The sequence below is a fragment of the Talpa europaea genome (assembly GCF_964194135.1).
Source record: "Talpa europaea genome assembly, chromosome: 4".
In the NCBI taxonomy this organism is placed as follows: Eukaryota; Metazoa; Chordata; class Mammalia; order Eulipotyphla; family Talpidae; genus Talpa; species Talpa europaea.
The window spans coordinates 9,849,963-9,877,896 of record NC_140070.1 but is presented as its reverse complement, the minus strand read 5'-3'; the positions used below and the strand labels follow the sequence as shown (position 1 = coordinate 9,877,896).

The window sequence follows — 27,934 nt, the reverse complement described above, 5'->3', positions numbered from 1 at the left end:
TTCAAATTTTATTGTTCATGTTGTATTATTACAGAGAATATATTAAACATTTCCTACAGAGGTGAAGGCAACACATATTAAACATGAAATGAGTGGAATGGAAAATGATTAAGAAGAAAGGGGTCTCTAGATCAGCAATACAAACTTAGAATAGCAATACAGAAATCTCATTACGTAATTACCCTTCCCCTAATCTAACCCATACCACCCCGAGCACAGGGGATTTAACTGTAAGAAATAGCATGATCTGTTAACAACTATTTTTAAATAGGCAATAAGAGAAGGCAAGAGTTGCACTGCTAATGTAATAACATTAGTGCCACCACTACATAATTACATCCTAGTGTAAATTCTGAAGTATGAATTACCAAAATTAAAGGACCTGGAATATCAAGAACACAAAAATGTTCTCATCTAATACTTATATTTTATGTTCTTTATTAATGTTTATTTCATCATTTTGAGTTATATTTAAATTTTTTTCTTCTAAATATACCTTGTACTAGTTTTACTCATTACTTTAATAATGAAGGATTTTTTAATTATATTTTATTCTCATGTAAGTGTTCCTATGTTTAAAAAGCAACAGTCTTGCTTAATTTACTTGAAAATTAGCCTAATTAGAAATTCAGTATCTTTCTAGGAATATAAGTTAATTATTTTTAATATATTGCCTTTGCCTTCATTTCCATAAAAGTGAAAGCATAATTTCAGTGACCATTTTCTCTATTTCATGAATTTGAAATTATATATTGCATGCCTTGCCACAGTATTTTGTAAATTACTCATTCAATAAGGTACATTTGTTGATCATGTAATTATGTGCTAAATTTTGTTTTTAATCTCCAGGAAGGAAGTAAATGATTTAGACATAGTCCCATTACTAGCAGAAAGAAGGAAAAATTGGTCACCAGGAGCAAAGAAAATACCATCCTATATGTGAGGCTTCACTTTTAGAAGACAATTAAGTTGAACTGCTTCAGTTTTTCTTATTAAGGTTTATTCCTAATCATTTAGAAGTTTGCCACACTTTAGTTACCTTGCTGATCTGCAATAATAAATACATACCCAGGAGTTAAATTTATTACCCAGTAGTCAATTCATGTTTAGATAAACAAGTGCCAAGCATCACTTAGACAGAAACTTTCTAGTGCAAAGGAGGGGACATCCTTTTAGTCTTGGCAGCTGGTGCCAGAAAACCTCGTCTTTGATGACTAAAATTGAATTCAGTGTGAATATCAACCTTGATCCAAGTCAGGGATAATAGAAGGTACATTATTAAGTAGCTTCCCAAATAGACACTCTGGATTGCTGCTTTTCTTGCTTTGGTAGCTTATATTCCCAGAAAACGTGTGCCTCTTTAAACCCCAGTTATTAGTGAAAACTGCATTTTTAAGGAATAGTTTATACCAAGTAAAGTATATTTTAACAGGGAACAATTAAATCATTTCCAGCATGATTTCATTTTTTCTGAATAAAGATTGGGAAGATAGGGCAAAGAAGGTAAGCTCCAATGGTAAAGTTACAGATATTTTAATATATTTCTATTTTTTAAAAGCTACCTACAATATCTATGTATTTTTCTGTATTCAGAAAAACAATAAATCAAAGGCTACTATAAATTTCATTTTGTGTATGCATTTCAACCAGGATACCTAAGCAGTAGGCTTTTCTCAAAGAGCTGCCCCTAAAGTATAAAAAAAATTCTCCAGTCACTTATCATCAGTTAGTGGTTGGCATATTTAATCTGACTCAATTAAAACTAGCTAAAATGTATTCAGATGATGTTAGACTTTTACTGTCTATATATTGTTAATGAATATTTGTCAGCAAACTGAAGACTCCCCAGAGAAGCAGGTGGGAGGAAATGCAACATGAATTCCAGTGCATGGAATTTTTTATTATTCCTTTCTTTATCCAACACCCCCTCATGTGTCTACTCTAGAACAACCTTCATACAACTCAAAGCTACTCTGTGAAACATGGAAAGAATTTCTTGAATTTTCCCCCATGATTAGAATTGGAAAAGTCCTTTTTACCTCAGAAATATGTTGTTCATTAATATTACGTTGTTTCCAAAACAAAGATTTTTTTTTAATTGAACAAGCGCCATATTAAGGAAGCTCCAAAATGGTATGGACCTCCATTAGGATGTTGTCTATGCTTATTATTATAAGCAAAAGACTTTTGTGCACATTAAAATCACTCAAAGTAAATATAAATAAGTTTGGCATGCTGAAAATCTGGCCATATTCAAAGTCAAGAATCCCAGGAATTTAAAATTATTGTTCTCTAGAGAGAAAAAATTCCATTATTTTCCTGACCTAACAGAAACAAGTAACAATCCAAAAAATTAATTTAATATGGTTATATTATTCAAAAGTAATGATATGATTACTGATCCTTTGTGGAATTGTCCAAAAATACAGAAAATTAATATAGTTGATAAGCAAATACACTTACCCCTTCTTGATATATTTTTTCAAGTATCACTGAAAATTCTGATAGAATTGTCTTTAACTTAGTACCAATGAATATAAAACTAGTTGATATTAAATAAACTCTTCGTGTTTATATGCCCATGTGAGTTTCCTAGGGAGCAAATATACAATTTTTATAGGTCCTCCTCCCCAAAAACATAAAATACTATTCCACAGATTTATTAAGATGACAGGACTTTGCAATGTTGAATACTGCATCAATGACAACAGTAATATGACAACATATTACTCCCTCTCTCTAGCCTTCCATCCATCCATAACATCATTACACCATTGTCTCACCTTGCTTCTGAAAGACTAGGGTGGTTAAGCTTTCCCACCTCTGTAAAATAGACAAGTTATTAAACTTTTCAATAGGATCCTAATTGCAACTCCTCTGTAGTGATGTTGGCTTTAACTCTGTATGGGATAAGGAACTACTTCAAGATCTTAAATAGGAAAGGGGTGGACTGTGACTTACATTTTACTTGTTTAAGATTTATTTTTATTTATTTATGCATGCAAGAACTGGGATATAGGCCAGATGTGAAGGGGGTGAGAGGATTCACTGGAGACAGAGCGGGGAACAGAACAGGGAGATTGACAAAATATACTGCTGAGGGGAGCAGCAGGCGAGCCAGGAGAGGTATGCAATGCCATGTGGGTAGCTCCCTAGCCAGGATCTAACTTGTGCTGGATGGCTTGATAGCTCTGAGACTTAACCCCTTGTGCGACCAGGGAGACCCTGACTTACATTTTAAAAGGCTTTTTTTGTTTTCTTTGGTGAGAATATACTGTTAGGGGGTCAGTGAGACATGAGGTAGCAGTAGACATGAGAACTGGTCAGATTCTCGAGAGACTTTGAAGGCTCAGGCATGGGAATTGGATTCCTTATGAATTTGGATGTGGGTTACAAAGAACTTAAGGATGACTCATCAATTTTGACATAACCAAGTTAAAGTAGCTTGTTGCCACTGACTGGGTTAGGGAATAGAGGAAATTTGATCAGGAGTGGAGGGGATCAGGAGTTCACTTCTGAACAGGTGAAGTTTTTCATTCAGGTGAATGGAAATGTCAGTGAAGAAGCTGAAATCAGAACTGGCTATATTCTAAAGTTCAGGAGTGAAACGTGTACTAAAGACATAAAATCTTAGGACTGAAGTACATCACCAGGAGAGTGAGTGGATATCAGATATAACTGTGGGCAGTGGATGTGTTAGGGGGAAAGGCTGTCCTAAAGCTAATTCCATACAGGCTTTGTGGACTCCACCCCCACCCCAGGCCAAAGCCAAGGACACTGGGAACTCCAAATCCCATCCCCACCCAAGGGAAGGTGGCTGGGACCTGAGGGTGGGGTTCAGCAGCCAGGTGGGTATAAGGCCAGACACGTGGGCTTTGGAGGGGTCCCCCATTTTGACTCTCCGCCAGCTCGCAGCGTCCGGCCAGCTCTGAGAGTGCCTTTGGGTTTCCAGGTCGGCGGATCAGTAGGACGCATTACAGACTTTATTTCCCTATTTTCTCCCTGAGTTGTACATTTCCTTAATTCCCTTTTCCTTGTAAATAAACCTTTTATTAACCTTTTGTGTGTGCCTGTAGTGGAGTATTAATAAGTCCCTTGTAAGCGCGCGGGTGAGGACCCACAGCCAGGCAACCCATTTTATATCGGGGTTGCCCTATAACAGATGGAGCCCCCGGGGCACTGAAATTTTCAAAATTCAGGGAAAACAGCCTGCAGTACAGAACAGGAAAGATTAACTACTGAGGTAAAGAAAACCAATCAAGAGAATGTAATCAAGGGCTTGTCACTGATGCAAACGTTGCTAAGGCAGGTATCAAGATGTGTTGTATATATTTATTTTCAGTATATTATGATGTTTTGACATCACCAAATTAAAAAGCCTTTCTGATTGTGGAGAGACTGCCCACTGAGGCTGGCTAATTCTTAGAGGAAGCAAAGAGCTTGGCTTTTGATATGCAAACTAACCAATCCAGAACTATACCTTTTCCATCTGGCCCTTGCAAACCAGGAGGCAGTGTTTCAATGCTTTAATACCCCCAATGCCATAATCCCTCTGTTTTAATAATCCCAGGTACCAGGCAACCACACCACTCCTATAGTTAGAGTGGAGGCAATTATTCAGATTAGGCAATCCTAATCACCTGCCCCTCACCCCCACTAGGTTTGCCTTAAAACCTCAATCAGGGTTCTGGCCTCAGCTCTGCTCTGCTTCCTGTCTTCTCACCAAGAGCTATCCTGTGACCCTGAGAGGTCTACAGTGACCTTCTCTCTAGGAGATAGGAGTATAAAAAATGTTGTTTACTTTGTTTTCTTGTTTCTCTAGTGTCACCTCTTGTATCACAGCTGATTAATCATCACATCAAAGAACTCCCAACAAGGTTCTGATAATTGGGATACTAGCTTTAACAATATGGTGAGCTTTGGTAATGAAAACTATTTTGTATTTACATTTAATTAATAGGTATTTAGATAGCATTATTACTACATCAATAAATAAATATTTCAATGTACTTTATTCATCATAGACTCTCTGATCACAAAATTCAATTAAGGATTCTAAAGGCAAGTCTGATGGGTTCGCAATGGAGTTGCATCCCAAGTTCATTCTGAAGGAGGGAACTAAAGCTTTCTTGGTAGTTAACATGAAATTTTATATGAGGTCACTTATAATGCTATAAGACACTATTTTCCCCAGTTTAAAGTGGAGAAACTGACTCAAAAGCATCAAGATCATACAGCTGCTAAGGTGCAGTGTTAAATTTAAATCCAGTTTTGACTGCAAAATCTACGCTGTTTCAACTACCCCATGCCCTCTAACAGTAAAATAAAACAGAATGGTTAAAAAAGGCAGACTTGAATCATCTGGGAATCAAGTATGGACCCCTGTAGCCCCTGAAAATATTGTTTCTTTGTAGCCATTATTTAGAAAAGTCAGTTAAACATATCCCTACAAGACTTGGGAAGAAATGTTCATTTATTATAAAGAAGTTTTTGGCAACTTAAACATATCTGATAGTTATATATGATCTTGAATGCAGTTACTTTGAAGAACAAAATTTGTGTAGGTTAGATAGATGCAGTTGTAGTTGGATCTTATCCCTCTTTTCCCATTAAACTGAAAATATTTAGAAATGTTAAACTAACACAAACAAGGTTAATTTCTCTTGGAGCTACTTAATGACGTCAACCAGTATTTTTGCTTAAAATTATTAGGCTATGCTTAAAAAATATTTCTGTATTAGTAAAATTCTTTTCTAAACACACTTAGAGAGTATATTTGCCGACCCATTAAGCCTCTTTTCAGACATGACAAGTCATTTCCAATGCAAAAGGCTAAATCCTAATATTAACAACATTGTTATTGTGGAAACAGCTTAAGATATTAGTCACTAAAATGATTTTCTAAATATATTTAACAGGTTTATTTGGCTACATATGAAACCTCTTTTCAAAACTGACATGTAATTTCCAGTGACCTGAATAGGGTATTTTCCCTGAGAAAGCAGAACCGAATGGTTTCAATGCACACTTTCCAAACAGAGAATAAAAATAGTATCTAATATATTTTCAACTTTGAAATTATCTCACTTTATTATAGTGTCCTCTGGATCACTGCCCCTGAAAAATAACTGGGTTTCTATTTTAACAACACTCCCTGGAGTTGGCTTAAAGTGATTAGGATACAGAGTGCAATAAAAGCTATGAGAATTTCACTGCAGCTGGCACACATTAAGGCTTCTTATAACTTTGTTTTTCCGTATGATGGGTGCATCCCCCTACACCTCTACCATAGAACAGCTGAATCTGACTTGGCCTCTGAGGTACCCACAAGAATAGCCATTGCTCTCCCCTTTCATCTAATACAACATACTCTCACTATTCATTCAAATGAAAGTGAAAATAACCATAAATATGCAAAATTTACTTCTCTCAAGGATATTTACATAAAATGAAGAAGAACTGATGCTTGAAATCAAATCATCAAATTCTGATTTAAAAGATCAGCATATATGGTGATTGTCCATCAGACACCTTAAGAAGAATAACTCAAAACATTAAGGGCAAATAATCCAGTTGCAGGGAAAAACATTTACAATAATATGAACTGTTTTAATCTTATTAGCGTATCAGATGATGTTCTATCACGCAAACAAGGTAAAAAATGTGGTCTATGCTTCAATAAGAATCAGAGGTACACTAAATGCATTTTTTATGATCTTAGGTTTCTATTTTCTCAGTGAAGAGAGGCACAGGAAGAGGCACCAGAGAGCAAGGGAAGATTCTTTCATCTGCTAGGAATGCAGTTGACACCCTACCTGGGAGAAGTTATGCTGTTTTCCTTCAGTGAGAACAATACAGCTACATCTGTTCCAAGTGTTTTATGGGTAATATGAAGAAATTTTAATCATCCAACTCCTTCTGATGCCTATTTTTTGTCAGTATCACAGTATGCATGATCAATAATCCCATAGGAAAGTTAGAATCTATCTGACAATAGATGTCCCCAACTTTTCATATACACACTTGTGTAAGGGAAAGGAAAAATGGAAATTTTTATCAAGACCAAAATGGCCTTACAAAAGGCACAGGTCAATGAAGAAGAAAGAATGAACATACAGTAGTGGGAGGAATCCATGAGAAAAGAAGTCAAGCTAAATTAGAAAAGTTTCTGTTTCTAGCCTCACAGAAAATATAGAGTGGAAGAAAAATTAATAACAAAATGTTAAAGAAAAAAATCAAAATTTAAAAACTTAAATTTACTTAATTGGGCATTATTCAATTTGTCTTATAATGAAAGCTACACTAAACCAATGTATTTCAAGAGTGACAGCTTTCCCAAGTTCTCCTCTGTTCCCTTGCTTTTGACACAAAAAAGGGCAAGTTTAAATGTTCATGTTCTACAAATTTTTCATAAAAGATATCTCTCCAAACTAGATTTTAAAGTTTTTGAATAGTCAAAAGGTCTAAGGTAGTAACTTTCATCTTACTTAAAAATCAATATTGTCAATAACATTATTCTTTTAGATCAGCATACAAAGAATGCACAAAGATCGTAAGTATGAGGGAAAATGAGAAATTTGGGGAATGACAAATCTTGAAATCACATTGACACGATGTTACAAACACTGCTACTTAGAACCCATTTGCCTTTTCTTTCTTAAAAAAAGAGTTCCCATACTGTCTGAAGTTACATGCTTCTCTTGCAGCTAGAAATGCCCAAAAGACAGTTTTGTCCAGTAAGTATTGTCAGTCAAGTAGGGATTTTTGAGAAAGCTTTTGCTTTCTTCTTAAAGCATGAGTCTTCTCTTTTTCCCCCTCCCTTCCTTGGTATAAGTCATAATGCTAAAGAGGTATCAGCCATGTTGCAACTATGAAGGGAGTGAAAAAGAAGGCACCTGGGACAATGGCTGCATAAAGGAGTGCCATATACCACCAGATCTTTAGCTACCTATTGTGGATAAAATATGAACTCAAATATGCTTAAGTTACTGAAGTTTGATTTTTGGTAAATACTGAAACATCACATTTTAACTGATACTTTCAAAGTAGTTGGTAAAGGCACCAGAGGGGAAATAAAAATTTTTTATCGTGTGGTCATAGCTATTAAAAGAAACAAATCTTCCCTAGCATCAAAGAAAAGAAGTATTGGAGAAGCCTTGGGGAAAGGAAACAGAAGAGAGAAGAATAAACAAATTTTTAAAAGGTGTAAAGGCAGCTTCAATTAGTAGAGGTGGTAAATAATGGTGGTATGTGAACAAGGGAAGTAGCAATAACTCATATTTTTTGCTGAGTCATTAAGATGAAGTTATAGTTAATCAACTTTAATCAACATAATAAAACTTCAGTTATTACAGTTAGCATTGCTAATATAAGGAGTCCAGAAAATTCACTTATAAAGACAACCTCCTTTCTTTAAAATATTGAATAGATGATATGTTCATATGCTCTTGCTTGTGGAATTTATTTGTCCACAGAATAAATTTTTAGGAAAGAGAAAATAAAATAGAATAAAAAAAAAGTCATATAATTGATTTATGACATGCCATTACTTGCAATTTTTGAATAACTTGTTATAGTACCATGATAAGTGATCTTGCATTAATTTAATAGAATAAAACTGCATATTAATGAAAATTTATGAATGATGCTTTGAATTATTAAATTCAGAAAAAAATCAACGTTTTAAAAGTAAGGTTTAAATATGATGGAAATTAACATGTATTTTAAAACTTTAGAAGCTGAAATTGATGAATCACTTCTGCTTCTAAGCAACTGCAGTTATGCCAAGCAGTCTACATGTGTTTGTTGAACCTTATTTTATTTTTTTTAAGATTTATTTATTTATTTATTTATACAAGCACTGGGTATAGGCAGAAGCGTGGGAGGGTGAGAGAATTCACCAGAGCCAGAGAGGGGAACAGAACAGGCAGAAGGACCGAAGTACACTGCTGAGGGGAGCAGCGGGTGGCAGGAGAGGTCTGCACGCCATGTGGGAACCTCGCCCCGGCGGCTGGGGATGGAACCAGTGCTGCAGAGGCTGCGGGCAGCTTCGCAACCCAGCGCTCAACTGCTGCGCCACTGGGGAGGCCCCTAAACTCTTATTTTTATAGTAAACAATTATCTCTGCATATGTAAAATGAAGACAGCATATGAAACTATTACAAGTTTTAAGAGGAGTAACAATGATATGAAACTGAAAATTCAAATATCAAAAATCAAGAAATGTAAATATACAACTCATTCTAGAAATTAAAATGATCTTCCTACAAAAACTCAATTAAGTTAAAATACACTTTGTGGTCCAGATGATGTCTTGAAGGAATGCATTAGAACATGTACTTTATTATAGCTTCTGCACATGTCTTGATTTGTATTCTCTGTAAAGTAAGAATAGCCTAGAAACCAATTGGTCCAGCCTCAAACTAGAACCAAGATTGATCAGATTTTACCTGATGTCAAAACACCTTGAGTTTAGGAGATACATTTACAAAAAGTGTAACACACTCCAGATGGGAAATAATGTAGCAAATGTGAATTTTTTTAATAAAGATTTATTTATTTTTATACAAGAACTGGGGTACATGCCAGAGGCACGGGAGAGTTAGAGGATTCACCAGAGACAGAGTGGGGAGCATAACAGGCAGAAGGACTGAAATACACTGTTGAGGGAAGCAGCAGGCGAGACAGGAGAGGTCTGCCACACCATGTGGGTATCTCCCTGGCCGGCCAGGATTCGCACCAGTGCTGCAGAGGCTGAGGGCAGCCTCACAGCGCTGTGCTCAACCCACTGCACCACCAGGGAGGCCTGCAAAAGTGAATTTAAAACACTGGACTAGAGTTTAATAAATCCAGAGCTCTAAGGGGAGACAAGTAACCTTCAGGAAGAAGGCTTGTCAAGGATAAAATCTTATTCATTCCAATTTACTATAGTGTGGCCTATGGATTGCAGTTCCAAAATTTCACAGTAGAGAAAAAAAAAATAACTGAAAGAGAAATGCGTAGTGTCGATAAACTATTAGAGAAAATAACAAACTAATGTATGGCTTATTTATTTTTGGATGGGAAATATTTGATGGGAAATTCTGGAGAAATGTTAACTAGAAACTGTATCAGTGTAGAAGGGATTGTATATATTTAAATGTGAGTTGGACAGAATGAATTCTCTGTATGTTAGCCAATCGCATTTTTGGAATCACCTCTAAACATTCCACTGTGCTTTATAATGGCAGTTAAACAGTTCATGTGGCATCTGTAAGCACTTGTTGACAGATGAGAAGATCCTATGCTGTGATTGTATTTCCAGCTGTTTTAAATTTAAATTAAAATTCTTTCCTAATTTTCCATATTGATGACTATGATGCCAACTTCAGGCTTGTGAAAACCTGCAATCCAACATGATTTTTAAGTAGTCCAGGTGTTTAATTATTCATTCATCTCAATGAAGATAAGAACACATATTTTTGGTTTGTACATCTTAGCCTGTCAGTTCCCTCTCCCCAGTCCTGAGAGAAATCTCTTTTACTCTTCTCCCTTGTTGCAATTTTCCAAACAATTAGAGTTGGTCAGGGGTCACTCCCAAGCTATTAACACCTTTCACAGCTACAAGGAGCAAAAGGTATGGTCTCCTTAATAAACAGAACTTTTATTTATTTGAAATGTGGCTATTGAATAAGGTTTCTTAAAATATTTACAATACATAAACATAATATTTAAAAAGAATCCATCAGCAAGGCAAAGCATGTGGGATTATAAAAATACAAATGACTTTAACTCCATGGCCAACAAATTAAGGACATAATAGCACATATTTAGAAAGTCGCTGCATGGTCACCAGTTCATATCAAGAATTCCAACAATTTTAGTCTATGTAAATCTAAAAATATTCTTTGGATAAGCACAAAGTACTTTAAAAAAATATATAAAGCGTTTTCTGATTTCCAAGGAATAAAACAGGAAGAAAGGCAGTGCCTTATCAGAAAAGCAAAAATTACCCCATCAATCACTATTAGATTTTGTTATATTTTATTGGCCAGAACTACCCTATGGCAGCACTAGCTACAAAGAAACCTGGCCAATAAGTTTTTTAACGGGGTACAAAGAACTCAAACATAATTTGGTGCCAAATACTTAAAAAATTTCCTACTAAATACTCTGAAATACACTAAGAAAATGAAGAGGCATCAGTAAAGCCAAAGCGTAGGACACTTTCAAGTCTGTGATAAGAAAAAAGCAGTACTTGTGTGTCCTGTGATATTTCACAAATGCTGCCAAAGCCACCTACAGACCAGATCTACAAGAATTGCAGCAGGAGGTAGGGGGAGCAATGCAGGACAGAGAATTCCCTCTGCAGATCCCGACCCCCTGCGGCTCAAATCCTAGCTCCAGGACTTTTTTAAGTAAAAAGTGTGAAACCCAGCAATTATGACAAAAATAGGAAATTATTGGCATTCACACCAGTTTTGGGTTTTATTTAGTTTGGTTGTATCTTTCTGTATATAGCAAAATGAACTTGGATGTGTTCATTATAAAAGATTCCTTAAACTATTAATATGTATAGTCAATATTTATCCTTAATTAATGCTTTAGGTTATGGATAACCCAGTTTTTTATTTCATTAAAAATATTTCATACTTTGATACTATTTGGCATTTCTGGAGAGGAAGCAGTCATTCAATTTTTATAAACATTAAATAGGCTTTGAATAATTCTTTGGCTTAAAGAGTGGCTAAACTTTTCCTAATTCAAATTTTTGTCTATATGTGTATGTCTTTAGCTCTCAAAATGAGTCATCATTATATACATGTGAAAGTTTTAAATATATAAAACAAATTCCACTTGGAATTTTTATTCATTTTCCTCTGATTTTATTTGCTGCTTTAAGCAATGGCATGTAGAATGTAATAGCTATTTGACCATCAATAACATTTTAAAATGGTTGATGCAGTTATAAAAGCTGCTCTTGCTATACCTAAGACATTGATTTTATACTCAGAATGTGCCAAAACATCTTCTTTGGCTTATTCCGTTTGAAGTTATAATCAAATTCTAAAGAATAATTCATATCTAAGAGAGTCAATTTTTTTTTGTTTATGCTTTTTTTATTTTGCTCACAATTATAATCATCAAAAAATGCACTTTAAGCGGAATAATGCATAAATGGGGGGAAACAGAGGGGAACAGAAGATGAAATGGCTTAACCTGCTGATGACTACTTGTGCCCCATTTTTCACAGTGGAAGTATTTGCTGGTGAACCATCCTGGAAGTTACAAAGAATTTCTATCGTTATTTGCTCAAACTTTGAATTGGAAGCAAGAAAGACAACCTCAAAAGTAAAAGAAAAACATTTAGGAAAAAGAACAAATAAGTAAATTGTTCCCTCTTCTAGAAAAAGAATGATACTGGAGAAAATCACTATTTTAAAGATGCTCTAACTAAAGGAAAAGTGCATTCTTTCTCCTACACTCAAAGCCCGACAATCCCAAATTATTTAGTACCATGACGTCTATTATACTAAAATGTTGAATCCAGTAGGAATTACCTTGTTAAATAATTTTAAGTAAAGCATGCAGTCCTGACAGCAAGTTATTTTGTTGAACTAAAGACGTACAAGGGCCACTGTAAACTCTATTCATCTCTTAATTGTCAGTCTTCTTGAATCGAAGTCAAGTTTTGATAACGAAACTTGACCCAGATATATTTTCACTATGCTTCTACTCCCTGCTGCAAACCATTTCCTCTGATCCAAAGCACCCTCTGGTCTACATGTGTAGGAATTTAACCTCAATTTTGACAAGTGAAAAAGACATCAAAACATGTAGAAGCTGATTTTCCAGAAGAACTTAAGTTCAAATTGATCTTAAATGTAAGACAATCTAATCTGAATATAAATGTTAGCATTCTTTGTAGGGTGACCTCAACATACTGTAATACAAGGTGGTTTAAACAGTGAGTACCTCCTGCCAGAGGTGGTCTTAGTTATTTTGTAATGAGCAAATACTGCTTAAAGTGTGTTGAAAAAAGATTTAACTGCAAAACACTAGAAAGATAGAGGAAGGGAAACAAAATCATGTGTAATTTATAATTAAGATTTATATAATACTTGTCTGAAATGCTGGTTTATAAAGGTGTACTCTTTTATCTATGAGCACCCAAGGGCCTGTCGCCAAGTGGAATACTTCTCTTTAGAGTGAAACATTCGTCTCTAAATCAGGAGGGGTTTTTTTAGCCTTCAAGGGGGACCATGATTCTGTAATTACTGCAGACTTTTCCTACTGCACATACAGCAAACCAGCTCCCATCGGTAGGGAAGCAAAGCACACAGATAGCAAAAAAGAAAAAAGAATTGAATGAACTAAAATGATGATAGCGTGGGCCAGGAAAACTGAACTCTTTTGGAAAACACTGAACTTAAAATATGGATAGAAAACAAATTCCCAGTGCACTGCTGGTAAAAGCAGGCAGCTACAGAGATTCAAGTACACATTTACAATATCGTGATGACATTTTATGAATGACTGAAAATTTTGACACACATACATATTTAAATGGAATTTTTAAAGTTCAGACTAGTGGCAGCAGACTCCTTGATATTTTAGAGATAGGTGTCTATTAAAACACATAAATAACCTATTCACTAAGCAAGTATTTAAGACTTATGTGCAACAAACATGGAGTGCATCTGAATATTACAGACTTCATTTTAGCACTAAAATGTCTAAGTTTATAAGTTTCAATTTCAATTGAATTTCAATTTCTGAACAAGAAGTCAAACTTATAGCCTGATTTGGTACTGGAGGAGGAAATCTGAGCTCAGCCCTAAGTCTGAGGCCAATCAGGTGTCTGCTCCCCTCTCTCCTCCCACACTGCAGAAACTTGACAGATGTAATGAAGGTTTCATGAAGTTAAAGTCAGTATCGAGGATACCTTTAACTTAAAAAAATTGGCATACGAAGGTAAAATTTTAATTTCAGGTGTTTTCTGCTAGAGGAAGCTAAGAAGTCCTCAAACTGTGACCTTGGTGTGACTGGGGGAATTCACACCAAAAAGTCCTCAGTTTAAGATTTTGAAGGAACTTCTCGTGTTAAAAAGGTGTGACGCAAAATGTAACATTGATTTATTTCACTTTCATCTTTGATTCACTAAGTTCTGTGTCATGATACAAAGGTACATTTTTCTGAAGTAAAAAAGATTTGGTCACCAGCTGAGCAGGGCTCACTGTTACCAATTTTTCTCAGGAAAAAAAAAATATGCCATTTATACAAAGATTTATGACATCGTTATTTGCTTAATCTGTGTGTATCTAAAGCAGCTTCAAATTACCCAATTTTAAGGGTAATGGTCATGACTCATGAAAAATGTTGGCCTTGATAAAATTCTAATTTGGCAAGGATGGACAGCAAAATTAAAAGAAAGACCTAGGATTCAAGGAAAACAAACAATGAATCACTATCATCTCAAAACCCAAATTTGGCTCTGAGACAAAAGGATTAGTTTGTTTTTTAGGGAAGTCATAAATGTTATGACCCACAAGCAAACATGAATCTAAATAAGTGTTTCATTTTTCAAAGCATAAACTTGGAAGGGGACTTTAAAAAGGATAAAGTAACTGAATCCACACAACAGACACAAACAAAAAGAAAGAATTAAAAATATTCCATGTAGGCAGTGATACTGTAGTAAAGTAAACCAGAGTGGTTTAAAGCAGCAGCACATCTGGTATTTGATATTAACTGGCTACTTCCAGTGGCCTTTGAGTGAGAGGAAATAACAATGCCTTTTACAGAATATAGGAATTCAAACAGAATTCATGGCAGCTGTGTGGTCATTCCAGAAAAAGGAAATCCAGACCATTTTCTTTCAGATGTCAGTCTGATGTGATCTGCATCTACTCTGTTTCAGGGGGTGGGGACAGAAGGGCGTAAGAAAAGACTCCACTTAAGTGTTGACAGAAGAGAAAATGTAGTAGTTCCTTAAGGATAAGTTATAGAGGTTCCACCAACGCATCTTTTTAAGTAAGGCAATTATTTTTGCCACGTTAGAAAAAAGCATTAAAAATTTGAACACTAGGGCCTCCCCGGTGGCGCAGCGGTTGAGCGCTGGGTTGCGAAGCTGCCCGCGGCCTCTGCGGCGCCGGTTCGATCCCCGGCTGCTCCCCGGCCACGGAGGAGGGTCCCACATGGCGTGCAGACCGCTCCTGCCGCCCGCTGCTCCCCTCAGCAGTGTACTTCAGTCATTCTGCCTGCTCTGCTCCCCGCTCTGGCTCTGGTGAATTCTCTCACCCTCCCCTGCTTCTGACTGTATCCAGTGCATGTATAAACAAAACAAACAAACAAACCAGCAAACAAATAAATAAAGCATGCCTCTATTAAAAAAAAATAAAAAAAAAATTTGAACACTAGTTGGCTTAGAAGACTGTAGCAGGCAGCTCCCTGTTTTCCTAGTCAGTTTCCAGGAGGCCTATGGCCTGTATCAGAAAGGCACCTGCTAATATATGTGAGAATCTTCCAGATCAACCACAATGTCAAAATCTGGTCTTCATATTTGTACAATTTTCATCATTGCAGTATTTTAGCAAGTTGAGAGCAAAAGCACTATTGATTTCATGAACATTTCATCTGAACAAAAAAAGACATTAAATAAAGAATGTTTTTAAAATTGATTCTTACCTCCCCAAAGTAAGGACAGCCCTGTTTTTGAAAAAGGAAATTAGTATGAGAATGAAAAAATACTGTGAAGAATGAATGCAAAATTACATTAAAATTTAAATTGGATGACTATTAATACAGCAACATGTAGACATAAAATTTCATAATTTTATAATTACCTACAGTCCTAATTCTGAAATAAAAAATGAAAATCACCAGATCTACATGTAGATTTATATGGATAATGTACATGGATATTTATAGATTCATAAAGATAATTATTATTTAATCCCTTATTCATTTATGTCTTGTCTTTATTCACTTTTGTCCTGTTACCCCCTCTCAAAGCTTTGTTCCAGAAGTAGTCAGAGAAATTTTTGTTTAGCTATGTGGTCGCTGGTCAATAGTTCCTAAAATACTCCAAGTGACATCTGTTTTACAATCTTAAGAAAGAGGGCCTCCCCGGTTGTGCAGTGGTTGAGCGCTGGGTTGCGAAGCTGCCCACAGCCTCTGCAGTGCCGGTTCAATCCCTGACCGCCGGGCGAAGGTCCCACATGGCGCGCAGACCTCTCCTGCCACCCGCTGCTCCCCTCAGCAGTGTACTTCGTCAGTCTGCCTATTCTGCTCCCGCTCTGGCTCTGGTGAATTCTCTCACTCTCCTGCGCTTCTGCCTGTACCCAGTGCTTGTATAAATAAATAAATCTTTTTTTAAAAAAAAAAAAGAATCTTAAAAAGAGAACACTTTCAAGAGGTGATTAAATTCAAACAGACATGATGAGAGTTCTTGAAGAGCTGAGAACTAGGTGCACCCTTTATTTTCAATGCTCTTTTCCTGTCTGCCCCCCGCCTGCACCGGCCAGTCACCATCATGGTGACCAAACAAGTCAATTTTCCTCACTGTCTGCACAGCCAGTAACAAAACCATCAAGGAAAATCTACTGTTGCCCAATGAGTAAACCAGACAGATACCGGGAGAATGCCCTTCCTCCATGACACATTCCAATGGCAGCCTCAACAGTGCAACTTAGGGGCCACCAGCAAGGAAGACAGCCCCAAAGCAGCAGAGCAATGACATTTTCCAAGCAAATGCACCAAATTCAACTTGCACATATAACTTTCTTCTATGACATTTCCTTTCAGTGAAGGTATATTTTTCAGATGTTCTAGGCTGATTTTACCATCAATTTAGAATGCATATTTATATTTAAGTGTCCACCTAATTTATTACACATTTTTATTATAAGCTTGCTGATAATTTTTCTGATTTGTAACACATGGCAACCGGATACAATATTGACATTTGATGTTTGGTGATCAATCAATGGCATCTAATAATATAAAGATTTGAGGTGTTTACACATTAAAGTAGCAACAACTGTTCACTTCTTTAAGAGAGATTTAAACTTGAAATATTTAAACTTGGAAAGTACATGCAAGGAATTCATGTTTGTGCACCAAGGTCTTTCTACCCAGTGACAAGTTTGGAACACTTTACGGGATGATCACCAGCCCCAATTCCTTAGTTTGGGGGAATGAAGACCAGCACTGCTATCCCCAAGGACAGACACAAAATAGCACACAGGAAAGGTGAAAATGTCCCTTGAGCGGTTACAACAGGGAGCCTCTCGCTGAAAATGATCAAACACCCTGGGTTCCCCCCAAGTCTCAAAACCAAACATCAAAGCTGGGGTTCCTGAACCCCAGCTCTCATCCACTGCACTGTCAGGCTTGAGTTATGTCACTGAAGCAAGTGCTGGTCACGTGATTGAAACTGAAATACTGACAGTGAGTTCTTCTAGACGTGAAAAGCAAAGTGCACGGCTTGTGCCATCAGAAAAAGTGCTAAGCTTCAAACTTCCAGCCTTCTCTGCTTACACCTGCATGCATCACTACTGCATCCAAGGTGGGGAAAATGGGTAATACTTATTTACAAAATAAATAGCCAAATAAAATCTTTATAAGTATAGATATTGCAAAACACAGCTTTTTGATCTACCCCTCAAACACTCCTTGCCTCCCCACCAAACTGACAGTGTTGAAAAGTCTGCCTGTGGAACTCTGAAGTATTGTTATCTGCACAAAGTTGCACATGTGAATATTTCCTGTTTTGTACATCCACTTTGTAATTGGCCTTTGGAGCCTGAATAAATGTTTCCTGGGCATTAAAAAATATATAATAACAGCTACAAAGTAATTATACTATTTATTTGACTGCTCACTTCCACCCTCTTCCTAGTCTTGTGGGTAGCGTGAACACTTTTAAGCAGATTTTTAAAAGAAGGCATTGCTGGCACACTTTAGGTGACCTCTGTTTCTGTTTTGAATTGCCAGCTGATTTACAAATAAGTGATTAACCTATGAAGACTCTAATCTCATACACTTTGATAATTTTTATGTTCTTTTTCAAGGAGTTGTCTAAAAGTGTTAGGCTTTCCTGAACAAACTCCATGAATAGGTTTTATAGACTCCACCCCTGCTCCAGACCAAAGAGATCCGAGATACCAAGGACTACAAATCCCATAATGTCATCATCACCGAAGGGAGGGTTGCTGGGAACTGAGAGTGGAGTTAAGCAGCCAGGTTTCGTATAAAACCAGACATGTGGGCCGTGGGGATCTCTTGGTTTTTCACCAGCTCTCAGCGTGCTATTGGGGTTCCAGGACACATTCACCAATGTATCTCTCTTCCTTTCTCCCTGAGTTATTCCTTTCTTTATTTTCCCTTTTTTTTTTTGTAAGTGATCCCTTTATTAACCTTTTTGTGGGTGCATGCAGTTGAGTCTCATTATAAGTCCCTCTCAAGGGCGCAGGTGAGGACCCACAGTCAGGCCACCCATTTCACATCAGGGTTGCCCTGCAACAAAAGTATTTAGCTAGGCAAGAAAAAAAAAACACACACGCTATGGTTGACCATTTGAAGAACCATTAAGAGGTAAGTGTGTAATCATGACCACTGTTTACACTGCTTGCTCTGTTTGGAATGCAAGCCGTAATAGCAAAGATGTCTGTTATTAATAGACTTTGTAAATGTTTCCAGATAGTGCAGTGGTGGCTGCTTACATAACTCAAAAGTGATCATCGCTATCACCATCAGGCACCAGGTGCATATAGAGGAGATCAAGTACCACACTGTCCTGCGAAGGGCAGAAGAACACGGTCACCGCCCGACACCTCCAGGGAACTGCAGTTGAAAGTGGCTTCTGGGAAGCTTTGAGCAGCTCCCACTCGGCCCTGGCAGGTCCCTGCGCACCCTGATGCCAGATCAAGGTCTGCAAACACTGCTTCCAGCCTCTCAGTCAAGAATCTGCAGGGGCCCCCTATGGCTTTCATTCCAAGTGCAAATTTAGTTCCTGCTCTTTAGCTTCATACACTGTCCACACTATTTCCTTCTGTTTCCCTCAAAGCTCTGGACCCCTCGGCCAAAGAAGTCACTCTCTGGGCTTCCCAAAATTCCGTGACCCCATGACATGAGGGTCTGTCCTTGCTCTCATACTTCCATATCTGAAACAGTCCACCCTGCTGCTTCTGTAACCTGCATTTATTCGTTTTTCTTTTTCCTGCCCATCATGCCTCCCCAGCGGCCAGCGCCACAACTGATGGTAAATCATGAGACCTTCTGGCAAAATTTCTTATGCTGCCTGGACTGATAGTTTCGGTCATTTCCAGTATTTTAAAAATTTGTTTCTCGAGAAAGATTTTGTTTCTCGAGAAAGATTATGTTTATTAAAGGCAGGAATCACTATCAACATGTTTTTACCACTCACTGCTTTGCAATTTCCTGCTTAGACCGGAAGCTGTCACCAGTGAGAACCGATTAAACTGTCCCTGAATGGAAGTAACTTGAACTATGGGAATTCAGAGAAAAAAGTACTCATGGGCATTGATGAGTAAAGTGGAGATGGAAGTATCTGCAAGGGCTTCTGAGTATCTTCATTTCCCTTTCCTGTTTCTTCCAGGTAGGGAGAGGAACAGCTCTACCAGACAGTCCCTTATTTTAGGCCTAAGATGGCAAGAGCTTCAGATCTCAGAATTTTCCTTGAAACCCAGTGAACAACATTGTAATATCTCCCACCACCACCCCAACCCCCACCAGCAGGGGCTGTGGTAGTATCTCATATATCAATACTGTTTCTACAATGACATTAGGAATAGTCAAATTTAGAGGATCAATAAAATAGCTTTCTATCAGATCAGATCACATCAGATCAGGGTTATAGCACTAAGTCATCTGTGGAAATGAACTTTAGATTTCTGAATGGCAGAAAAGGCATGTCAGTGCCCTTCTAGAGGAAGGTACTTGGAGGCATCTATTTGATCAGTTTCATGATGGAAGCCCCACAAAGCAAATTAGATAGATATAATCTCTCCTATCTCTAACAGTTAAACTATAAACTCTGTGGAAAAAAAGCAAATCACCCTAGGATAGGAACCACATGAATAATTTACATGAGTAAATTCCAGAAGAAACTACGACACAGCCAAATAGAAAATATTTACAGCAAATTTTAGCATTAGATTATGAACTCAAATGAACTATTATCTCTTGTTGCAGGAAGTTCCTCACCTCATCTGAGTTTTCTAATGTGAAAATCACTGATACCTTATTTCACCATTTATACCAATATCTGGGCTTCCAAAGTTATTGTGCCACAAAATGTAGATCTATATCATAGTTAGTGGATGGATATCGACCAGGAGCAACAAATCTGGTGAAAGGTAAAATGCTGTATGCTTGGCAACTGGAAGAGGTGTTACCAAGTCTGTCAGCAGAAGGGTATTCTATGCAAATACAGTTATTCATGAGAGGCCATTTGGGGTGACATCATGATATATTTTTAAAATTTTTTAAATTATTTTTTATATATATTTTACCATTGTTCATTTTTAAGCAATGCTCCCCCCACTCAGGTATAGTCCCCATAGAATTTCCTTCTAACACTGGCAAGCCATGAGCACTGTCAGGACAAGGGGGAGGGTGGCACCCTCCAATGCACCCACCAATGCACCCCTGCACCATCACCAAGGTCCCCTGTGCTCCTTCCTGCCTCCCTCGGATCCCTCTCCGGCCTCCTCCCCTGCAGGATGTCTCTGGTTTATAATTACCAGTTTTTGCTTTGTTGTGTTTTGTATTGTTACTATTTTTTTTACACTGATCTCTTATTTGGTGCCCCTATAGCTTTCACTAAAGTTCTATTAGCGCCATTTAGAAAAATTGCTAAATGATTGTTAGGAATTCTGGGCTCTAGTTAGCGAGTTATTAGGGCTCTAATTAAATGATCATTCTTCCACGACTGCTGTGGGTTAGGCCATCTGTAATCTCTTCAGTCAGAGGCACTCCATGAGGGAAAGAGCAGAAGGAAGTCCACAGTAATGTCAGAGTGTCCCATGGAGGGCAAACAGGACCTAAACAGCTAGTGCAGGCCCACCTGCAGAGCATTACTTCTCTTGCATATTACAGAACTTGCAGCAGGAAGGTGCCTGGGGAGGGGGCAGAGTAAGGGAGGTGGGGACAGAAGCAAGAGCTGGGGCACAGGGGGATCCCACAGACCTGACAGTGGTTAATAGCAAAGATAAGTGAGTGGAGGATTATTTGGGTCCTCTGCAAACCTAGAAAGTCCCAAATCAATACCTCACTTTTCTAAAGACAGAAAAAAGAAAGGTGAAATCCTTTATTCTTGTTTATGGTTAAAACATTTGCTTCTCAGGATCTTTAATGAAATAGAATTACCATCTAGCTCATAGAAGAGCAGTGAAAAGCAAAATTACTAGCAAGTTTCTTTCTCGGCATAGGGTATAACACGAACGTTCTCAGGATGTTGCAGATATAAACTGGTCATGATGCAAATGCCTACCCGACACACAGAGGTGTGTATGGGATGGGAGGGGGACTTGTGAAGACGCCTACAGCTGCCACAGACCATGCTGTGCTAAGAACACCACAAACCCTCACTCCTCCACACCAGCTCCTCTGTCCCAAAGCATCCCAGTGAGAGAAAGGACTCTGCACTCCAGGTTGGGTCCATGTTGATGAGAAGGAGGCCAAGATCTCCTTCTCAAGAAGCCCCACGTTGGAAGGGCAGGTGGGAGCCTTCCAAATCCACCACCCTCCACCCTTCTCAGACTGACAAGCAGGCTAGAAAGAGCGATCCACTGAACTTAAAGATACTCCACTGATACCACTAAGTCACTGCTTCCTATGAAGCCATCTGATGATGACTGTCCTGCAAACAAAGGAATAGTTACCAAGTGTTTGTTCACAATTCAGAAGAAAGACTGCAAATAACTGGGAGCAAAACAGAAGGATGAATAGAGATATTAGGTCCACAGCCATACATGCCCAGCATTATGCAGAGTTGTGATGGAAATCTCTTATAAAAGGTGGACCAAACAATGACAGAATCTAAGAAAACATGTAAGCATCACAACTGTAGAATCAGGCACCTGGGGAAAGTGGGTGGGGATCCAATCATTCAGTGAAGCAATCTTTTGCCCCCTCCGAGGGGGAGGGGAGGGAGTCAAATACCTCTGAGTCTTTAATATAAATTGATGCAGACAGAGGTGAAGAGAGATCAAAGGTTTCTACTTTCACAAACATGACACACTTCCCTAGCATTGAACCGCCTTTGTGAAGACTGAAGGCTGGCTGCTGCCCAGAAGCACGGGACTTGGAAGTAGTTTACAGAATGTTACGCCCACGAAGCACAAGAAGGCTCTAAGTAAATGGCTAAATATTCCAGTCACACTTATGGCCAATTTCACTCGAATAAAATTTACCTCTTCAATTTTAATGCCGGGTAATAGGATATGCATACTGTTAATTTTCCCTCCGGGATTAGAGTAATATTCATCAAATGCTCAAATACTCTAAATATATTACACAGTTTAAGTCCTGTTGATGCTAGACAATCATTTTCCTTTAATGAGATATAAATTTGTACAGCTTATTTTGCTTTACCAAAGTTTGCCTAGTAAAATCTTAAGTGATCTGCGGAATAATGCCTTCACCATCCCATCATCCATGGGAACCAATCTTGTCCCTTTTCTGAAATGTCCTAAGCATACAAGTAGGACCAACACTTTCCTATGATTAAAACACTGAGGTCAAGGTTAATTTCTTTCACTCCCTTATCTTTCCTATTAATCAGTCCCCAGATTTCTGGGTTCTTCCTCTGTAACAGCTCGTTCTTCTGCCCCATGACCCTTACTTGGCCCTATCATCAGTCCCCATCTAGACTGTTACTGCTGCTTCTCAACTTGACCATGACTCCAGCAAAAGTCTTTGACTTCTACTCGCCATCCCATAAATGATTTCAATAGTCTCCTCACTACCTGTCTTTTGGGTGCTTAGATCATGAATAACCCTCCATGACCCACAGTGCACTATTCTAGTTCTTAAACTGACTAGGGCACATACAAAGTGACCCCATCTAGCCCTACCAAATTATTCTAACTTGAGAACCTTCTCTCTCAGCTTCATCAAACAGTTCTACTTATTTCCTCACCTTTTCACCCCACCAGATACATGAAGCGGAGGATTGTGTTTGATCTGCTGGAAATTCAGATCCAAGTTACGGCTCAAGCTCTGCTCTTTCTTCAAGGCCCAGCCTAGGCTCTCTCACCCAAGCTTCAGGGCACAGGAACTGCTCAGTGAATAGCTGCCTAATATTTCCCAGGAATTCTTTGCATAAACTTTTACTTTTTCCACCTGAATTCTAAATTCCTAGAAAAGAAAAAAAAATGCATATGTCTTTTAAGATGCCCCATGCTTAATAGGTGACCTTGCAGACTCATCCACTACATAATGAAGATGATAAAAACCAATGAAATGAGTCATTGTTATACACCATAGACCAATGGGTCTACAACTGTCATTGTGCATGTGAATAACTTAGTATGACCTTTAAACATGTGTATTCCTAGACTCCAGCCCAGAGATATGATTGGTTTAGAGTACTGAAGATCAACAATTAATGCCCTCTAGGGAATTCTGATGCATTGTCACATTGTACTGCTATGACTTGTTGTGTTCAAAGTACATTGTTGGCACAGATGTATTTAGAAAACCATTGCCACTGATTAATTTGAAACAGTAAATAAAAAATAAAGCAACTACAAAAGTATGCAAAATTATAAACAATGGTGAAAGGAAATCTGGCATGTTGCAAACTACTTGCTTTAATTAGGAAGTTTTTGGTGTTGGTCACTGTAAACCATATGGACTTTCACTGTGTTAATGAAAAATAACTATTCTCATTAAAGTAATTAATGTTGACATTAAGCTAATATACTTTCATATTTAAACTGTAAGTACAGGGATATTTATATACAATAAGATAATTATATTTACTTATTCAAAAATATTTGATCTTCCAGATTATTCACTGGGTTGACACGACTCTAAATCTTTAAGTTTTCTTTTGTTGAGTGTAATCTTTAACAAAGGCATTTAAATGTGAGAGATACTCTTCTTGCATTTATTAAATATATAAGAATATATAAGAATATAAGTATTTATATATAAGAATATATAAGAATCTAAGTATTTTTTACCTACCAGTCCCAACTACTTTTGTAATAAAGGTTTCATAAGTATGCTTCATGATATGAGCTATTTCTTTTTTAAAGTTATAAACTAAGTTTTCTCTTAAAACCAAACTCTGCATGTCTCACCAACCCAAATGAACTCTAGCTCACCTTATATAGGAGGGAACCTTATTGAAAAATACAGTGTTTGCTTCTAGGTTTAACTGTTTTCTCTAGCTGGATAAAATTGATCCTTTACACTCATATCCCTTCACCATATCCCTTTGGACCCTATCCCCTTTGCAGTTATATTTCTAGGCTTTGTTTTGGTTTAATTTTTTTCAGTTCCTTCGTTTTGTTTCTCTATATTCTACATACAAGTGAAATTATTTTGCTCAGTATAATCCTCTATAGTTTCAATTCTATGTTGTTGCAAATGGCAAAATTTTATCCTTTTTTCAGCTGAATAGTATTCCATACACACAATATGTATGTATATATACACACATGTATGTATGTGTGTATATATGTATGTATATATACACATGTATGTATGTATACACACACACACATCTTAATCTACTTATCTGTCTTTGTTTCCATAACTAGGCCACTGTAAATTGTGCTGCAATGAACATAGGAGTGCATCAATCCCTTCAAATTAGTGTTTTTGCATCCTGCAGATAAATACCAAAGAGTGGAAATGCTCAATCATACAGTTATTTTTAATACTTTAAGAAACCTCAATATTGTTTTCCATAGGGGCTGGACCAGTCTCCATTCCCACCAGTGGGTGATGGAATGGTGTGGTGATGTACCTCTGAGAAGGCGTAAATCTTTTTAACGCCTGAAACCAATGCCATGTTGTAAACCAGTTAATCCGATCAATAAAATTTCTGATGATCATTTTAAATTATCTTCTCTTTTTCATGAACCCTGGTAGTTGTTTAATCAATTAAACACGTAATATGTTGCTTGCCTTACTTTTCTGAATTAGAATTGCTTGTACAAACATCCTTCAAAGAAACGTTGTAGGGTTTTTCAGTAAAACATACAACTAGGAAAAACTAAAAACACAAACTTAACAAACCTACTAAAGGCTACTATAAATCAAAAAACAAGATTTTATTTACATGTGTCATGTTTTACCTCCAATTTCTGGTTTGACTGGATGGCTAACCTTGGGTCCTAAGTTTGTGAACTATTTCATATTTTTTTAAAATAGAAAAATCTTCTTAAACACAAATTTGTATTGATTGTGAATTATGCATAGTTAGTGTCTTCTGTTTATCTTCTTCTGAAATCTCTTCTCTCTTCCTGTGGTCTATGTAGTTTACAAAAAGTGAACAATCACCTCCTCTCTGGAGCTACATCTAAGCAGGGAGGAGTCTCTGGACCAGTTACCTGGCAAGTATCAAAGCAAGGACTTACTAGGTAGGCTGAAGGCATTAATGACACATGCTCCTCAAACTCACTCAACCACACGGGCGCACTTAGGACAGGAGTAATGTGCTGCCTGCGGTCTATGGAAATAAGACTTAAAGTGATGTTTCCATCTATAGAAAAGAATCCACGTTCCATACAGGATATGGACCCATATTCACCATATTGAATACAACAGACAGTTACACAGGAAAAGCCAACAAAAATATTTTCATGACAAAGACAACTGATTACATCGTCATTTGAAGACAGTTTGGGCATTCAAAAAACTGATTTTTATCCATCAATTACACACTTATATCACATACACACACCACCTACACACATTCATCTAGGTCTGACCTAGCAGGCAGTGAGTGCCATCCAATTTCTTGGCCTCTGGGGAAAGGTTTCTCATTTTACTTCCTACTGACACTTTCTTGCTGTCAACCAAAGTAAGTTAGGATAGCAAATCGAGAGGAGTTGCCTTTCTAAGTCATACTTTTCAACAGTTTAACTTTACAGAAACAGAAAGTGAATAGGCATTCACATTACAAGGAACCATTAGGGGGTCCAATGCTACATTTTTGTGGCATTTAAAGACAGGGAAACATTCTCATGCAGGAGTTACACCAAGGGAAGCATCTGAGTTGAAAATTATTTTACAATTTACATAATGCATTCTGTTCAGCAAGTTAATGTACACGGTGTTTTTACTAAAGTTTTTGTTTCCTTGAGCTCTACTACACACTATCACAAATTCTGGTATTTCAACCACTCTCTTCCCCAATTTAAATACAGGCCAGTCGGTAGACCTTTAAAAATCGATCTTCCCAATCTTAAGGCATATGTCACAATAGAACATGGCAGGCAATTTAATCGCCACGTTAGCAGCTGTTAATAAAGTCAACTAAACGTTGACAGCACACACCACGGGGTCTTCCCCACTTGCCATCAGGTGAAACAGCCACTGCTGCCCAACTCCAGCCGGGGAGGGTGCAGTGTCAGAGCTGAGATTCCCCGGTGTCTCGGATATAAAACTTCTTCAGAGGTCACCAAGGGGGTGTCACCTGCCCTTCCTAGGTCAGGTCTGCACTTGGGAGGTGCTTATATGTGCATGTGCTCCTTTGGAAGGGCAGGTAAGAAGCACACGTGCTAACTCCTTCTCGAAAGCTGGAATACCTCAAGAGTATCTCAGGACCATTTCTTGGCAAAGAGTTAAACATCTCTTATTTTAAAAAAAAATAATAATAATAAAAAGCCACCATTCCACCTTGCTTCTCTGCTCTGCCTTCACCCCCAGATGCAAGAAAGGCAGAGCTGACGAAGCTGGAGAGTCGCGCTTGGGGTGGAACTGGGATCCGGTGGCATCTCCACGCCGACCCCCTTCCAGTGAACCTCAAAGCCGGGTACCGAACTCCTTCGCGCCCTGTCTACACTCGCACCCGCGCCCGGGGCTCCGCACGACGTGAGCGCCGCAGGAGTCCCACCCTCTGCGAGGGAAGGAAAAGCGCCCTCACCACCCGGGGCGCCCCGCCGGCTCGTGGGGCAGCGCGGCGGCTCCCGGACTCGGGTGGCCGCGGCCGAGCGCGCGGTGCCGCGGCTTCGGGGCTCTGCACCGCGCCCCTCGAGCCGGGCTCCTCTCGCCAGGGAACTCGCTTCCCCCCTGAGTGACAACTTTCCGCTCCCCAAAGCAGCAAACTTTCCTCGAGGGCGGCGCGCATCCCCCGGGCTCCCCGAGCGCGGGCGCCCCCGCCGCCAGGTCGCCCCGGAGCGCGCGCGCCGCTCGCCGCAGGCGGTGGGGTCCCCGCGCCCCGGCCCCGCGCCCCCCGCGCCCCCCGCGCCCCTACCTTGGCGTCGCCCGCGTCCGGCTCCGCGTCCGAGAAGCCGAGTCCCGACTCGAGGGCGAGGGCGGCGCGGCCCCGGCGCGGCGCGGGCAGCAGCGCGGCGGCCAGCAGCGAACACGCCAGGGCGCAGAAGCCCAGCGCGCGCATGGTGGCCGGCCCGGGGCGCGAGGCGGCGCGGGCGGGGAGCGGGGGGCGCGCGCCCCGGCGACGAGGCGGTGCCCGGCTCGGCCCGGCCGGGCTGCCCGCGGGCGGGGAGGCGGGTGCGCGCTCGGCCGGCGGCTGTGCTGCCCGCGCCCGGGGCGTCAGGTTCGAGGCTCACGGGAAACCGGACATCCGAGCCCGCGGGCTCCGCCGAGCGAGGGGGGACGGCGCCCCGGCGCGCCCGGCCGGCGGCTGGGGGGGGCGGGCGGGGGCGCGGCGCCCACACCCCGCCGCGCTCAGCCCCTCGGCACCGCCGGAGCCCTCGGCCCGCTGCTCCCGGCCCTGCCCCGCGGGAGG

General features: G+C 39.1%; 1 protein-coding gene across 1 annotated transcript in view; it reads right to left on the bottom strand.

Annotated features, from left to right (window-relative positions):
- The window catches only part of VEGFC (vascular endothelial growth factor C), a gene marked incomplete at both ends in the record, with an annotated part of 80,612 nt that extends 53,029 nt beyond the window's left edge, over positions 1 to 27,583 (bottom strand). Inside the window, one exon of the mRNA XM_084231439.1 lies at positions 27,440 to 27,583. Within this exon, the coding sequence (XP_084087565.1) occupies positions 27,440 to 27,583 (144 nt within the window). The remainder of the gene's footprint in view (positions 1 to 27,439) is intronic.
- Positions 27,584 to 27,934: the final 351 nt, after the last annotated feature.